Source organism: Gekko japonicus, unplaced genomic scaffold, assembly GCF_001447785.1.
Source record: "Gekko japonicus isolate JY-2015 unplaced genomic scaffold, Gekko_japonicus_V1.1 scaffold37, whole genome shotgun sequence".
Taxonomy (NCBI): domain Eukaryota; kingdom Metazoa; phylum Chordata; class Lepidosauria; order Squamata; family Gekkonidae; genus Gekko; species Gekko japonicus.
In genome coordinates this window covers 546692-563984 of record NW_015171503.1, presented here as the reverse complement: position 1 = coordinate 563984, position 17293 = coordinate 546692, and the positions used below count along the sequence as shown (strand labels likewise).

Below are 17293 nucleotides of genomic sequence, written 5' to 3'. Positions count from 1 at the left end.
CTCCGGAGAGGGAAAAGCAAGAAATGTACCAACATCCACAGGAGGAAGAGTAGAAGACACTGGAGTGGACTCCTGAAACAGATAGCTCTGATCATTAGTACATATTTGTATGCATCATAGATCTCAATTAGCACACATAGCCACTTGAACCACAAAGGACATAGCCAAACTAGAAGGGGGGGGGATTCCAAAAGCAATAACTGTTAGCCTATTTAGACTTGCTGGACTCACAATCAACAAGAGAGCCCCAAAATACACACTTAGCAGTTTTTCATCACCACCTCCTGAAGGTCATGGAATCTGACAGTACTTACATGAGTATCTAAAAATTTTTTAGGAGTTAGCAATTCTTGTTCTCCCTGCCCCCTCTCCTGCACTGGAGAAGGTTCTTCTTCTTCTTCTTCTTCTTCCTCCTCCTCCTCTTCCTCCTCTTCATCCACATCATCATCCTCATCTTCATCATCCTCATCTTCATTATCATCCCCCTCATCATCACTAAACAGAGGAAGTTTTAGAAGGAATAGTTTATAACATTCTGCAAGGCATGGACAGACATTATTTAAGCCATTTTATGGATTCCTTATCGCCTTAGGGTAGTTGTAAAAATATTGAGTTGAATGCTGCAGAAGAACTTGAGGAAGCTGGCAAAGCACGTCTTTGTCTACTTGCGCCAACAGCATACTCCTTGTCCCCAAAATCCTTATGGTCAGGATTTCCTCACAAACTAAACTGTACCACAGTATAAGGGGCTGCAGTGAAACAGGAGAAACTAGGTTAAGATCACCCCTTTCAGGGACAGTGCTGGCAAAAAAAGGGAGGAGACAATTTGACCCAGTTCTCCCTTCTCACTGCAGCCCCTCATACTGTCTGGTGCACTGGGTCCACAAGCATCTTCCGACTCTCACTCAAGGCCATTAACATCGACAAGCCACTTCAGAAGATGATTTAATGCCCATCCCACACTTTGGTTACAAACAGGGAAATGTCTAATTCCCTAAAAAGGGTGCCAAATTGCTTCCAACATATTTTTTAAGTTAGAAATGTCTCTGATTTCTGCAAAAGTTTGAAGTAGTTTCTTTCTTTCTTTCTTTCCTTTTTGGCCCCCCATAGGGGATTTTTAATTGCATTTTCTATAAACTACAACAAAATTAGGAAAGGAATCTACAAACTATGGGAGAAAGTAAAGAAAAACCACTAAAACCCCAAGAGATGGTGGTCAACAAGTATAATGTTCATACATATTAGAGATAAAAACACCAACATATCTGACTTCTTAAAAAGCAATATAAGAAATGATTAACAAATGTTAGAACAGATGTTAAGGACTGTGATAACTCATTTTTTGTCCTTTTTCTTTCTCAAATGATAATTTGTTTTTGGGGCTGCCGCCCCAAGTTTAGAATCTGAGTTCTCATCAGAAGACGTCACTGCTCCTTCTTCTTCACTTCCTTTGATGCTGTTGCCTTCCTCCTCTTCTTCTTCTCCTGTTGGACAATTATGGTGCTGTAGAAACTCATGTGCCTTTTCAACAGAGTCAATTCTTTCCTTTTTATCTTTGCATTTAAAGATTATGCCTTCGGGCACGATCCATCTGTAGGGGATGTTGTTTTTCTGTAAAAATAAAGCCAAGTCTCTAAATTTCTTTCTTTTCTTTCTTATTTCAAATGGAATGTCCTTCTAATATTTTATTTCTTTGTCCTTGATTTTCAAGTTAACTCCACTTGTCGCTTTGAGTATTTGATCTCGCACTTGCCATCTGGAGAACCTCACCATCACTTCCCCGGGCAGATTATTTTTTCTTGTAAACTTAGAATACAACCTAAAGATCATACCTATTTCGCTTTGTAAAGTATCTGCTTTAATATCTGCCACAGGGCCTAAAGAGTCACACAGAATCTGTTTCAAATTTTCTCCCGTCTCTTCGGGGATCCCTGGAAATCTAAGGGTGTAGCTTGCCCTTTCCATTTGCAGCTGTAACAAATGAGACTCATCAGCTGATCTTTTTTTCTCCATCACTTGCATTTGTTTTTTAAGCTTCTTGGTGTTCGCATCCACCTCTTTAAGCTCTTGCTGCGTTTTCTCTGTTTTTTGGCCATCTCAATCATCTGCAGTTGTTGAGTGACGAATTTTTGGTGCAATGACGTGACTTGTTCCAGCAGAGGGTGCAGCACCTCATTCAGCATCTTTTGAAGATCTGTAACGGTGTCCTGTCTAGGGACAGAACTCGCTGGGCTGGCACTTCTGGCAAGAGGGTTCAGTTTTGGAAGTTTATCTTTCTCTTCTCTCCTTGGAGGCGCCATGTTGGAGATTGTTTACTTTTAGCAAAAGTTACCAAAGTCCTCAAAGTCCTTAAAAATGCCTGGTAAGTTCTTATAAGGTTTTTATTTCTGTCCACTTTGTTTAGATAGCCCGCTCTCCCACTTCTCTGCTGCAAAGTGTTCGTTTTTTTCCCTTGTTGAGGGGGAGTTCCTCCCCCCCCCCCGCTTCCAAAGGGGAGAGCGTTCCGCTAGTTTTCTGGTGTTTTCACTTAAACTTGACTCACATTTCAATGATGATATCGCTTTAAATTAAAGTTCGCTTGGCCACCAAACGCCTGATCCTGTGTTCCTCACAGGGATCCTCTAGTTCCTCACAGGGAAGCTCCGCGGTGGGACCTTCGGGACATGGAACAGCCCCCCTTCGCTGGCCAGTCACCGGAGGAAGGTCTCTCATAGTCCCCCATGGCTGGGGGCCCTTCACAATGGCTCCGGAGTACGTGCGCACCCCCTCCAAGCCGCGGGCTCTGGCATGCGTCTCCTGGAGCCTCCTGGAGAACGCGGTTGCCATGGCGAGTGCCAAAACAGGAAGTGAAGTAGTTTCTTTATTAAGCATCTAGCTGAGATGGCAATTCCAGAATATTTTGAAAAATACAGGGCCCCCCCCTTTCCAATGGAAAAAATAAGAAATTTGAACTGGAAAAAACCTGTAAACTATTTGGAATGAGGGGCTTTCCCCCCCTTGACTCAAAATATATAACATGAAAACATCAGAGGAATTTTTAAAGTTTTTTTTTGGGGGGGGGACTAGAAAAAAAACTTCTAGGGATTTCCCCCCTTTTGGAATGAGTGGAATGTTCAAGGTAAGATTTTACTCAAAAGTAAAATATACAGCACTAGATAATGAGGATTCCAATATATACATATACAGCAAACTTTCAAGAATAAGTTTACTGTTTAAATGTGAATAATTTTGGCAACAGGTATACGGTTATAATGTGTTTAATGAAAATACATTGAAGAGTTCAGTGTTTTCAATTTGATATCCAAATATACTGGCAGTCCTACATATTGTTGACAGTATAGGAATGTTTCTGCCCAGATTATGCAATTTTGTTTACTTCAGAATTTTTTTCTGCATTCAATTTTTTTATCTGTGTCTCTTGCGGCAAAAATTAAAGTTACATAAGATAGCATAGGATACAGCAGTTTGGTGTTCTCTCAAGTACAGGGTATATTTGAATTTTCTTATAACAAACTAAGGCATCTATTTTTTAAATTCCATAAATATGCCAAATATTACCATTGGACACACCAAGTTACATGATGCATTTTATGTTGTCGAATCAGCAAAACAAGTTTTAGGTTCGATAGGAAAATAAGTAGTGCATCTATTTCAATTTTGCTCTAAATTTCCATTTTTTCCTTGGAACCACACAGTTTTTTCCCCATGGCTTTAAAATTTTGGGACATTTTACAACTTTAGTAGTAACCAAACAATAAGTTCCAGACCATTTATATCAGACACAATACTTTTTGGAAGAAAAGGCCAGAGAAAGGAGTGCCAACTTACTAAAACTGAAAAATGTATAGTAGTCTCCCAACCACCCCTAAAGAACCAAAAGGTCCTCTGAGCTATTGAAGAATTCATCCCCTCAGATAGAGACTGAGCATAATCAGAACAGAACAAGGGAAAGAATCACTTATTTTTGTATGCTAAGACAAGTGAAGCTCCATTTCCTGACATATGTTTTTGTTGCCTTCTTGAAGCCATTGCAATTACAAAGCAAGTACTTTCAAACAAACAAATCGAATCCGACTTAAACGGGTTATATTTCTTCAAGAGCTTCAATATTTCTTAAATTTCTTTAAGCACTCAATGAGGGCTGAAACTTAAGAGACTGAACAGAAACTTCCAAGTCAGCAAACACAGCAGCACGATTCCCACACACTTGTTCCCCCCCAATAATGGTTTCTCTGAAAATATGATCAGGAACTGAAGGCTATATTTACCTATTGTTGTGATGGTTAACTAGCAGTGCAAACCCAAACAATCAACATACAATGAATAGGCCACTTCCAGAAAGAGGACTTAGGAGGGAAACAAATACAGAGGCTATCATGCCAAGAACCCTTGCACCCATGTAGTGTCAGGCCACCATCACTATCAGACCATAGTCCTGAAATGATGATTCCACTCAATCTAGTAGGTCACTGTGTTTCTTACCTCAGGGATCCAAGCACCTCTGCCATGTTGAAGCTTTCAAGGATCTCCTGAATCTGTTCACAGCCTTCCTCCCCAAGGCAATTGCCTGCAACAAAGACAGAAACAAACCATGCCAAAATCCTATACTGGCTACAAGAAAATTTGTCTGGGAATACATCAGAATGGGCCTATGCTTCCATCAAAAGAACACTTATTTCAGGATCATCTATCTTCTATATATAGAAAAGAAAGTCCCCTCACTGTAAAATCAATGCCCAGGCCAAACCCCTGGACCTAGAAACACGAAATTCAGGGAGAACACTCCTACCATGACATAGATACTCATTAAGAAGGGATTTTAAAAATTTTGTCCCCCAATTGTTTCCCATGTGCCTGGCAGGCTGCTGCCTCCTTGCCCCCCCCTTAATTGGTCAACTGTGTAGCTCAGAGTTTTGAGGTAAAACCTGCCTGCTTGCACCCACCTCCCTCTGATTGCTCAGACGTGAATCTCAATGTTCTAAGGTAAAAATGCAGTTAAGAGACTGCGGACAGTTGAGGACAGTTACAGAAATCAGTGGTTCAAAACTCCTGAATAGACATTTCTCAAAACTGCCAGCATGGCAATTGAGTTTATGAATGTTCAAGGGGAGATAGTGAAGGACCTTTCTAGGAGCCATTTTGATGTGTGCCTCCCTCATGAACCTGAAGAAATGTCCACCACATTACCACTCCCTCAGACCAATTCCTCCTCACACCTCTCACTGCTCCCAAGAAAGCTCCTGGCAAATGTTGAGCAAGATACAACAATGCAATAAGGAGGAGATAACTTATTATATAAAGCCAATAAATAAATAAATAACTTAGGAATGTGGCAAAGACATTTGCACATAGTACTTCTGAGGTGCACTGAGCTGCGCTGGCCAATTACCAGCAAGATCACCCTGAGGTGCTCAGTACCAGCAACATCACCCTGAAGTGTCTCCATATAAGCATAACAGTGTGGTCTACAGAGAGGTCCTTCAGTAGAGAAAAAAACAGTACACGTGTGTCTCATTTCATTTTTTACATTACAATCTTCTCCATTAGAATTCCTACAACAAATATTACATTTCAAACTTCACATCAGTATTATAACTGGATTTATGGAAGCACGGGTCTCAGGTAAAGTGGCAGAGTGCACAGCAGACAATCTACCGAGAATAAGGAACTCATAGGTTAGGTAGGCGAAAGGGAAACATCCTTGAGGAAGAAGGCCTCCCTCAACAAGACTCTTGAGAGTCCCCTGGACTGCAAGAAGATCAAATCAGTCAGTCCTAAAAGAAATCAACCCTGACTGTTCCCTGGAAGGCCAGATAATGAAACTGAAGCTCAAATACTTTGGCCACCAAATGAGAAGGGAGCACTCACTGGAGAAGACCCTGATGCTGGGAAAGACTGAAGGTCAAAGAAGACGGGGACAGCAAAGGATGAGATGGTTAGACAGTGTCATAGATGCAACGAACATGAAATTGAGTGAACTTCAGAGGACAGCAGAAGACAGGAGGGCCTGGCGTGACCTGGTCCATGGGGTCGTGAAGAGTCAGACTCGACTGTGCGACTGAACAACAAACACATCAACACCATATTCCCATACCATTGAGATCAAGCTTTTCTAGCTCCGACTTATCTTCAGTAGCTTCAGCGATAATCAGAGCAGCATCTCGCTTGATTTCACAGAACGATAAGTTGAGCTCCTAGGAGACAGACGGTGTGGTTATTAGGAATAATCAAGTTGGAGAGGACAACTGAGCACCTCTTTCATATGTGCTCAGTAAGACACAAAGTTGATTACACAGCAATGCTTTATTAAAAAGGACATCTGAGGAAAAAGAGTACAAATAACCTTGCAAGATCTTACAGGAGTGATCTGTTCTTCTGACTCAGTCCAAGGATCACAAAAACTAATCTGAGGTGAAGTTTAATTTATTAATTGTAACTGTGGACCCAGTAAAGGTAAAGGTAAAGGTTCCCTTGCTCGAAAGCCAGTCGAATCCGACTCTAGGGTTGCGGTGCTCATCTCCGTTTCAAAGCCAAAGAGCCAGCGCTGTCCGAAGACGTTTCCGTGGTCATGTGGCCGGCATGACTAAACACCAAGGCGCTCGGAACGCTGTTACCTTCCCACCGAAGTGGTCCCTATTTATCTACTTGCAATTTCTTGCTTTCAAACTGCTAGGTTGGCAGGAGCTGGAACTAGAGACAGCAGCTCACCCCATCTTGCGGCACCCGGGTCTTGAACCGCTGAACTACTGACCTTCCACAGCCTGCAGTTCAGTGTCTTAACCACTTGAGCCACCGCAGCTCCCAGTACATTCCACTTAAACTGGGTTTGGTCTGTAATAGACAAAAGGCAAGTAGCTTGCCATAACTACAGCATTCAAGCTTCACAGAGGCTCAGTGGCTGTACTTCAGTTGCAGTATGAGATGCTATCTTTAGTATTAGGATGGATTACAGCTGCTGGCTTGAATATGATCACATATACTTTGCCAACCCCTATTCTAGGATTTTAAAGGACAGAGAAATAGGCAGAAAATTTTGTATATATTTGGAATGCAATTAGACAACTCTGATTTAAAAGAGGTATACAGATAAAGTGATAGCCAATACCTTGAGTTTATGGAGCCCCTCTTTAACAGCATCAGCAATAGCAACCGCACCTTTTGAACGCACCAGGCAGTCACCAAAGTTGATCACTTCCACCTGTCTGAGTTTCTTCAGGGTCTGAGTAGAATAGAGACGACATGTAAGCAAAGTCACAGAAGTGGACCATACAATCTTGCCAAAAGCAATTCCCATTCTATGTCTTTGCAGGACTTTGTAACTGCTATTAACATAAAAAGGATTGCATCTAATTGAAAGGAACTTACCTCTGCCATGGCCACAGCCCCCTTTTCTGTAAAAGTGTTGTCATTCAGGTTGATCACCCTCAGCAAGGGATTGAGAGCAAAGGCTTGTGCTAATGCTGTAATTCCTGGATGGTTGATTCCATTCTGTGGCATATACACTTCTTCCAACGTGCCAATAATCTGAGCAGTAGCAACAAAACAAGAAGGGCATTATACCAACATAGTAGATATTAATATAATAAGCATTCTCCCAGAAAGATGTTAGAGAATAATAATTATTTTTTTAGCTGCATTGACTCTCAGATATCCTGCCTGAATATTCTGAAACCCCATGAAGCATCCTAGGAGACAAGCTTTCCTGCATTCTGAATAACCAACAAGCATCTCTTTCTCTAGCGTGCACGATGTTGGGACACTGAAGTAATCTTATAGGCCCATTATGCATGCACATCTTACTGCAGATTTTCAGAGCAGTAAGCCTTTCATCTTGACTTTGGATTGTGTCACTGCCTTATGCACCATTCTTTTTCCTCTGGTGTATTTATTCTACAGCTACAATTAAAAAACACACTTTTCTATGCCAGGGTGGAATGTCACTTGTGAAATGTGGGGGGTGGCGTCCAAAGGTTTTAGAAAAAATTTACGCAGTTGCCCTATTGCAGCTGTGCAGTAGCATCCAGCAAGCACCTTCCATTTAAATCCTCCTGGTTCAGGTTGTGTGTGTGCATTTTAGCGTTAGTTCATTAAATGAAAGGGAACAAAAAGGAACACAGGCAAAGGGAAAAACTAATGTTGAAACTGACCAGACTTTTTTTTGAAACTGACAAGCAGCTACCAAGTCCTGTTTTCTATATTGCGCAGCACTAGGGGATTCTCTGCTGTGTTATCAGCCACTGTGAAAAAATTGGGAAAGTCACATGATCTCATAATACAGGGGGACATGTTGAGTGTACAGAATGCAAGGTAGAACCCACAGACACTTGCATTGCAAGCTGTGATCGTTGGCAATGTCTGTGTGTGTACGAGCCTATGCAAAGTTGGCTGCAACTCAACTATGCTTTGCATAGGACTGCAATTTGTATGGGGGAGGAGTCTGGCAGAAGATCTGGAGAGCTTTCTTAGTCTTCTGCCACTAAATTTAAAAAATAGGGGTATTCTCGCCAATGCCCTACCACAGCTGCATAGTAATGCTAATTTCTTGTCCTTCCTCACAAATTTGCATGGTTTTTTCCTTGTGATTCTCTCATTTAATCCTGCACACTGGTTGTGATCTTGGCAGTTTTTTAGAGCATATCCTGAGCAGATTGCACTCTGTCCTCCAAATGGATCAATCCCAAGCGATTCTTAAGTTCAGTGGTTTGAAGAAGGTCCAAGTGGCTCAGCTGCCATTTTAAATTAGGCTTCCGGAGACTGCCAAAATTGTGTCCCCCCCCAATCTTGCTTACTAAAGCATTAAAGGGAAAAATGTTCTCAAAGCTTTAGGCTTCCCATCCCAGTGTCTCTCTCTCTCTCTTTACATCTCATGTCAATTTCCTTCAGCTCTGACAATCCCCCCCTTTATTTTGTTTGCATGCAGTACTGAAATCCCCCCCCCTCCCGGGGATGCTACTGTTTGCCTCCTCTCCAATCCCCCTTTCAAGTCAATACCAGCAGGTAACTAAACTATATACAATTCCTTTTAAACTTACCCCCATTGTTTTAATTTTTTAAAATTGGGCAATCCAAGACTAGTGATAGTCTCATGTCACTGGACTCAGGCCACATGTCAAAAAAAATTAAAAACAAGGGGAAAATGGAGCTTGTACACCAATGAAGGGGGGATGGCAGAAGGTGCAGAGTGGGCGAACAACCTCAATGTGGGCAGGGGACTGGTCTTCAAGGGGCAGCAAAAGGGTGGGGGGAATCTGAGGGAATATGTACGGTTTTGAATTACTTTTTGCTTGGAAGCGAAACTAGGGGAAAATTGGCACAAAAGCACTCTCAGAAAACCCAGGGAAACAATGACCAGAAAGTGAACTGAGCACTGAAGGGAGGAAAATCAATGCAGAATGACAAAGAAAACCTAATGGACATGCAAGGTGAAAATGAAGGAAAACACCCATGCATAATCCGCCATAGTCTGGGGTTAGCTTCTTAAGTCAGGAAACTATTTTCACTTGTAAACCCGAAACCAGAATGAAATGAAAAATAATATATGTCCAGAAGCAGTTTTAGGCAGGGGACCCAATATTTGTGATACAGTTATGAAAATGCTTAGTCACTACAGATGACAAAGAACAGCAGCAGAGAACTCTCCTCTCATACAGATCAACTTATCTAGCTTCTCTCTAAACACCCATGTGTAACAGTAAGCTGTCTTAATACCTTTTCACTACTCTACCATGAAGTGTCAATCTTCAACAAATTTCTGATCAGGTATAATACAAAGTCACTGCACATGATTACAGAGAAAGCAGGTGATCAGAGATGAATTGTTATGAAACCCTAGAAAACCGAACTTCACTGTGCTTTGCAATATAATGGAAACACCCATCACTCTGCACTCAGAAAAGGTTTAGCTAGGACCTACTTAAAAAGCAGAAGCAACAGCACATAGATAACTGTTCTATTTCAACAGTTGTATGGAGAGAGGATAGAAGAAATGATGGCACTCAGCAGGCAATCATAGCACCAGACTCACATAAGTTGCAACAAAATAACACAGCACATATCTCAAGAAGTAGCATGGCACATGGGAAGGATGGTTGCTATCCAGCACCTGTGTAGTCTCTGAGAATGCCTCTGGACACCAACTTCTACCAAAGAATCTCAGCTCAATGGTTTTAGCAGTAGATGAAAGGACCTGACATGGTGTATTTGTAAGCAAGTGAGGGACCTACTATAGTACTAGAAGCGGAAGACAGCCCAGACCACCCAAATACTACACTGCAAGCAAGGACCTGTGCATTTTCGTCATATGTACAGTACAGTGACCTCCTACTATATTTGCAGCATTTTTATAACAAGGATACTAGCACACTAAAAATTCTCCTAGAATATAAACTGAATGTTAGCAATTAATATTATTGGCCGCAACATGCCCTGATTACCAAAAACAAAACAATGCCACAGGGAAACTGGGGGGCACTCATAGCTCACTATAGCTTCCATAGAGACAACTCATAAAGGTACTCCCAGTCCAACAGGGAGATATGTAGACAAGACCCACATGATCTACCACTGTGCATCAAAGTGGTCATAGAGAGCATGGGCAAACAAACAGCAAATTCACTCTTCCAAGAAAAAGACATGACATACAAGTTTGGTGGGAGAACCGGGTTTGATTCCCCACTTCTCCACTTGCACCTGGCTGGATGACCTTGGGCAAGCCGTAGCTCTGATAAGAGCTGTCCTTGAAAAAGAGCAGTTTCTATCAAGAGATCTCTCAGCCCCACCTACCGCACAGGGTGTCTGTTGTGGGGAGGGGAAGGGAAAGGAGTTTGTAAGCCGCTCTGAGACACCTTTGGGTAGTGAAGGGCGGGGTATAAATCCAATCTCTTCTTCTTCTACAAGACCCCAGCAAAAGAATCATCAGCTGTAGCCAAGGCAGCACCAAATGACTTTGAATGATGCTGTTAACAAGACTCCCAGCACTCAATGACATTCAGCATGAGCAAAACCAGGATACAGCAGAAGTCATGCTTTTTGTTTGCTTAGAGAGGGAAGTGTGATGTACATTAGAGAAAGCATACGTATTTTCTCAAACACTATAACCATATGGTGGCTTAAAACTGTCTCTTCCCATTCAATTAGAGTCAACAAAACTGCTTTATCACAAGACCTTCCTTTTTGTACGTACCCTGAAAGCCTCAGCAAGAGCAGTTGCACCATCATTTTCCAGGCGGTTCCGTCCAGCAACAAATACTTTCAGAGCTAAAGGCTTGCCCTGAGCATTTGACTTCCTGTGACATTCTTGCAGAGCGCCTGCCAAGATCTAGGAGATTATCAGACAGTTCACATTACTGTAATGTTACTGTAATGTCACTTCAGCCTGAAGGATTCCATCCATACAAGGCATATTTAAGCTATCACTTCCTATATACAACACAAATATCTTTACTAAAGATATTTTGCAACAATAATGCTATTGCTAGTTGTATCATCAATAAGGGAATTTAGGTTAGGAAGATGCTATGGGTCTATTGTCTGTTATCAATTCAGATCTCTTTGTTCTTGAGAAAGGGTCACAGCTTCTTTACCAATCTTGACAAGTTATAGACTTTATTTTAACCCTTCTCCTAATTCCCTGCAATGGTAGGCAGGCACTGTTTTTGAAAGCTCGTTATATTTTGCTACAATAGATTAACACAGCTCCTATCTGCAAGAGTTTCTGAGTATCTGCCATGAGACAGATCTTCTCCATGAAAAAAACAGAAGCCACCCCCCCCTCAGATCCCTAACGAACTTAATCACCAGGGGGGGGAGAGAAGCCAGAGAATCCCCTTGTCCTGTCTTTATACAGACCCAAGAAATGCCATTTACCTTGCCACCGCCAATGCCCATGCCACAGTTGTTTAGCTTGAGTTCCTGCAAGGTGAAACAAGCAGGGCTCTTCAGCAATGCTTCAAATCCACGCACCCCATCTGGCCCAAAGGCATTGTCACTCAGATCCAGCTCTACAAGTTGGCAGCCTGCGGAAACAAGGGCCTCCCCAAGAGAGATCTGCAAAATAGCCAGAGGGTTACATCTGATAAAGTGCTCTCTTTTTCAGGAGAAAGACAAAAATCTTGTTCATGGTTTACAATATCTTATGCTCCAGAACATAAACTTCAAGTTACTTTTAAAATCACCATACTGCCCAAGTCACCATTACCCAGTTCTTGTATAGCTTTTCCTTGGAAACTGAGTTCAAGGCTTGAAATCTCATATTGCTTGGAGGGGTAGATCCTAATTGTGTTTCATTTTAGAACCTTACTAGAACCTCAGCAGGCTATATTTCCCCCCCAAAACAACTATTTTTAAAAGATTCTTTATGGTTGGGCGGTAACTGCATACCTTCTTCCACTCAGCATACTTTTCCTAACATTAATCATCAAGCTTTGAAGTCACCCCCAATAGCTTGGTGGCAGTGAAAAGTACCATCAAGGCACAGCCAACTTATGGTGACCCGAGTGGGGTTTTCAAGGCAAGAGAGGTTCACAGGTGGTTCACCATTGTCTGCCTCTATGTAGCGACCATGGTACCCTTTGGAGGTCTCCCATCTGAATACTAACCAGGACCGACTCTACTTAGCTTTCAACATCTGGCTAGCCTGGGCCCTAGGCCTAAAGAAACCGTCTGAAGTATAACGAAGGCGGTCAGTGTGATTCAACTATGTCTGAGCAGCAGATTCCGGTGCTCTGGGAGAGGGGGAAGTTTAGCGGTGGGCCTAGGCAAGGTACTAAGGGCTGAGAAATAGTAAGGCTCGGCGCCCTTCCAGCCTACGGCTCATCCCAAGGGTAGCTGGCAGTGGGGCTAGGATTGATAACCCCCCCTCCGTCATTAGTGCTGTTCAACGCCAGGTCCATTAACAACAAAACCTCAACCCTTTGGGATTTTGTGTTGGAACAACAGGCGGACCTGGCGTGTGTGACTGAGACCTGGGTGAGGGAGGGTGAGACGGTAGCTCTCACTCAGCTTGCCCCCCCCCCCGGGTTACTCAGTCCTCCACCAATCACGGACTAGGGGGCGGGGGGGAGGAGTGGCTATCTTCATTCGGGAGGCTTACTCCTTCAGGGTGCTCCCATCTGTGGAGATTGCGGGCTTAGAGTGTATCTGCGCGATGCTGAAGGCTGTGGAGAGTTTGGCGATCTGGCTGGTGTACTGACCGCCCAATGCACGGGCCAGTAGCCTGCCGTCCCTGCTGGAGGCCGTATCAGGCTGGGCATTGGATCACCCTAGACTGATGGTCCTGGGTGACTTCAACTTCCATGATGAGGATGCGGCCTCCAGCAGGGCTATGGACCTAGTGTCATCCATGGCGGCGCTGGGACTCTCGCAGTTTGTTTCGGCCCCCACACATTGGGCTGGTCACATGCTCGATTTGATCTTTGCGGTGGGGGTGGAGGTGGGTCAGATTACTCCTGAGGCAGTGCCATGGTCTGACCACCTGGTCCTGGAGGCCCGTCTGAAGTTTCCACACTGACCCTTAGTAGGCGGAGAGCAGATTTATGCTCGCCCACGAGCCCAGATGGACCCATTTCGGCTCCAGAGGGCTCCGCGGGATCCTAGACTCCCTGGCGGCTCGTTAGATGAACTAGTGGAGGACTGGCATATCCGGCTCTCCACAGCCATCGACGAGATCGTACCCAGGTGTCCTCTCCAGACTCGTCTTAGGCGGGCACCCTGGTATACCCAGGAGTTGCGGCAGCTGAAGCGAGAACTGAGACGACTAGAGAGACGGTGGCGTCGTGTTCGTGACGAGGCGTCAAGAGCATCCTATAGGACGTTTATGAGATCCTATGAGATGGCAGTCAAGGCTGCTAAGAAGGATTTCTTTGCGGCTGAGATTGCATCTGCGAGCTCACGCCTGGCCCAATTATTTAGTACGATTAGGTCTTTGACAGACCTGCCACAGGGCAGGCGAAACGATAGGGAATTGGATATTGGCTGTGAGGCTTTTGTGAGCTATTTTGCAGATAAAGTCTTGATGCTCCGCCGCGACCTCCCCGCCACAATTGAGACAGTGAGCGAACTTGAGGCCCCTTGCGCGCCTTCGGTTCTGAGTTTAGAGTGTTTTAGCCCATTCAGCTTGGACGAAGTTGACAGATTGCTCGCTTCTGCTCGCCCAACCACATGCAACCTTGACCTCTGCCCCTCCGGGCTCATTAAGGCGGGTCACGAGGGGTTTCAAGGTGCTTTGTGGGAGACTGTCAACAAGTCCCTTCTTGAGGGACAGTTCCCCTGAGCACTCAAGGAAGCGATGGTCTGCCCCCTCTTAAAATAGCTATCTTTGGATCCGGTCGAATTGGCCAACTATCAGCCGGTGTCCAATTTGCCTTATTTGGGCAAATTGATAGAGAGGGCGGTGGCGTTACAGTTACAGGGCTTTCTGGATGATGGTTCAGTCCTGGATCCCTTCCAGTCTGGCTTTCGCCCAGGTCATGGGACGGAGACGGCATTGGTTGCCCTGACTGACGATCTCCAAAGTCATCTGGATCAAGGCGGTGTGGCGGCATTGCTGTTAGATCTGTCGGCCGTGTTCAGCTGCTGACCCGCCACCTCGCTGACGTGGGGATTCAGGGGCTTGCCCTTCAATGGTTTGCCTCTTTTCTCCAAGGTCGGGGACAGAGGGTGGCGATTGGGGAACAGCTGTCCCGGAGGCATCCTCTTGAGTGTGGGGTGCCTCAGGGGGCGGTGCTGTCCCCAATGTTATTTAACATCTATATGCGCCCCCTCACCCAGATTGCCCAGGGTTATGGGCTTGGGTGTCATCAATATACAGATGACACCCAGCTCTATCTGATGTTGGGTGGCCAGTCGGACTCCGGTCCTGATGACCTTCATTGGACGTTGCAGGCCACGACTTGTTGGCTTAAGCTGAGTCGGCTGAAACTAAACCCGGTGAAGACGGAGGTCCTGGGCCTGAGTCGGATCGGTTTGGGGTTGGGGCTCCCTCTCCCGACCTTCGATGGGGTGCCTTTGGTACCAGCGTTAGGGGTTAGGAGTTTGGGGGTTGGTTCCCTACCTTGACCGTGATGACCTGGCCACTGTGATCCATGCGACGGTCACCTTGAGGTTAGACTACTGCAACACTCTCTAGTCTCTACATGGGGCTGCCTTTGTCGCAAATCCGGAAGCTGCAGCTAGTACAGAATGTGGCAGCCAGGCTGTTGATGGGACTTACAAGGCGGGACCATATCCAGCCTGCGCTGAAGGCGGTGCACTGGCTGCCAATAGCTTACTGGATCCGCTTCAAAGTGCTGGTTCTTACCTATAAAACCCTGTATGGCCAGGGTCCGGCTTACCTGAGGGACCGCCTTTCCCCATATGTTCCCCCAAGGGCACTATGGTCGGGCCACAACACCTGTTGGTTATTCTAGCCCCAAAAGTTGCTAAATATGCTGCTACTAGGGCCAGGGCTTTTTTGGTGGCGGCTTCTACCTGGTGGAATGAGCTCCCGGAAGTGATCAGGGCCCTGCGGGACCTAGTACAGTTCCGCAGGGCCTGTACCAGTTCCGCAGTTCCGCAGGGCCTGTACCACCACCATGTTGTCATCTTTGTTGGTGGAATTTTCTACAAGGTGCGCCGGCCCTAGGATGGAAGAACTAACAAAGTGAAGTACTAACCAGAAGAGACGTCAGTGTTCCCTGGAGCGTATCATCGGAACCCCAATCTTGGAATTGTTATAGTTTACTGTTGAGCACCGATTTTAATTGTAATGATTACTTATTGGTTTTAAATTGTTTTATGTATGGCATTTGCCTCTTATGTTAGCCGCTCTGAGCCCATGTGGAAGGGCGGGATATAAATCTAATAAATAAATAAATAAATACTTACAGTGTAATCCTAAACAGAGTTGGAGTAACTTTTTTTAGTATTCCACTGTTAGAGTATGTTCATAATAGTCCTATATCAAATTCCGAAACATACAAGTCATCCACTTACCAGAGCAGCAGGGATCTCAGATCTCAGCCTTCCAGTGAACATATCACTCCAGTGGCATCTCTGGAAGACATACATGTTATATATGCTTAGGAAAGTCAAAGTAGCCTAAAAGACAATTACATCCTACTTACCTGTGAATAATCTGCTGAGCAGTAAACAGAGCTACATAAACTGTCTATTTGTTTGCTCAGTAAAAGACAGCTGCTTCATATTGCAACAGCTATTTAACAGTGAACAGAAGTACTGTTTATTTATAGCCAGCCTCTCTCACCATGACTCTAGGCAGAATACACAATGCAAAACAATGCAATCAAATAGCATGTGACAATCAATAACCAATGTAATAGGACTCATATTACAAATATTAAGAACAATGCAAAAAATTTCAGTCATGATGTATCATAAAACAAATGCAGGGTATGGAATTATAAAAGTAGAAGACAAATGCAATAAGAACATGATAATAAAACAAAAACCGTGGAACACACTCCTGTTCCATTTATAAAAACACTCCCCAGGCTTTATACTGAATACGTATTCCCTTTATAAAAATGCCCTCTTGATTTTTTCTGTTTTGCCATTCTGCAGAAAGACAAAAGTATGGGAGCTTTCCTGACCACCTTAGGCAAGCTGTTACACAAGGTGGGAGCCACCACAAAGTATGAATGTGTACAGGCAGTTGCCAGTCTTACCGTTTTGCTGGGTGGCACTGTCAGAAGACCCTGCTTGTATGAGCAAAGCTCTCACAGAGGAGCACAGCAGGGGAGGTGGTCCTGTAGATATGAGCGTGGGCGTTGTAAACGATAGCTGGTAGCTTAAACAGAACGTGGTAACTGATAGGTAATAAATCAAGTGACTGTAGAATGGGTATACTACGCATATTCTGCCTAGCTCCCAATAGTAATGAAGCCAGGAGGGCATTCTGTATCAACTGAAGTTTCAGAGCTGACTTCAAGGGCAGACCCATGTAGAGTGTATTACAATAGTTCAAAGGAAGTAAATGATGTTCATCAAAATCCAAATGGGGCATGTAGATGGAACAAAATGAAATTTTGAATATCAAATATCAGTTTAGCAATGCACATAAGCACAAAAAAAAGAAGCCTGGTGGGGTAGTAGGCCATCACTAACAGCAGCAGTAACATTTCATCAGAAGAACAACATTTCATCAGAAGACCTTCGGAGGCATCTGGATCGGGGCAGTTCAGTGGTGGTGGCGGTGTTGGACCTATTGGCGGCGTTCAGCACAGTCGACTACGAACTACTGACCCACCGCCTCGCCGACACTGGGATTCAAGGGTCTGCCTTGCAGTGGCTTACCTCA

At 44.3% G+C, this 17293-nt stretch overlaps 1 protein-coding gene across 1 annotated transcript in view; it reads right to left on the bottom strand.

Annotated features, from left to right (window-relative positions):
- The window catches only part of RANGAP1 (Ran GTPase activating protein 1), a 43634-nt gene that overhangs the window by 8079 nt on the left and 18262 nt on the right, over positions 1 to 17293 (bottom strand). The window contains exons 4-12 of the mRNA XM_015419161.1: positions 15970 to 16029; positions 11866 to 12045; positions 11183 to 11317; positions 7366 to 7524; positions 7106 to 7219; positions 6095 to 6194; positions 4483 to 4567; positions 315 to 495; positions 1 to 72 (exon numbers count right to left, since the gene is read on the bottom strand). Coding sequence (XP_015274647.1) covers positions 1 to 72; positions 315 to 495; positions 4483 to 4567; positions 6095 to 6194; positions 7106 to 7219; positions 7366 to 7524; positions 11183 to 11317; positions 11866 to 12045; positions 15970 to 16029 — 1086 coding nt within the window. The remainder of the gene's footprint in view (positions 73 to 314; positions 496 to 4482; positions 4568 to 6094; positions 6195 to 7105; positions 7220 to 7365; positions 7525 to 11182; positions 11318 to 11865; positions 12046 to 15969; positions 16030 to 17293) is intronic.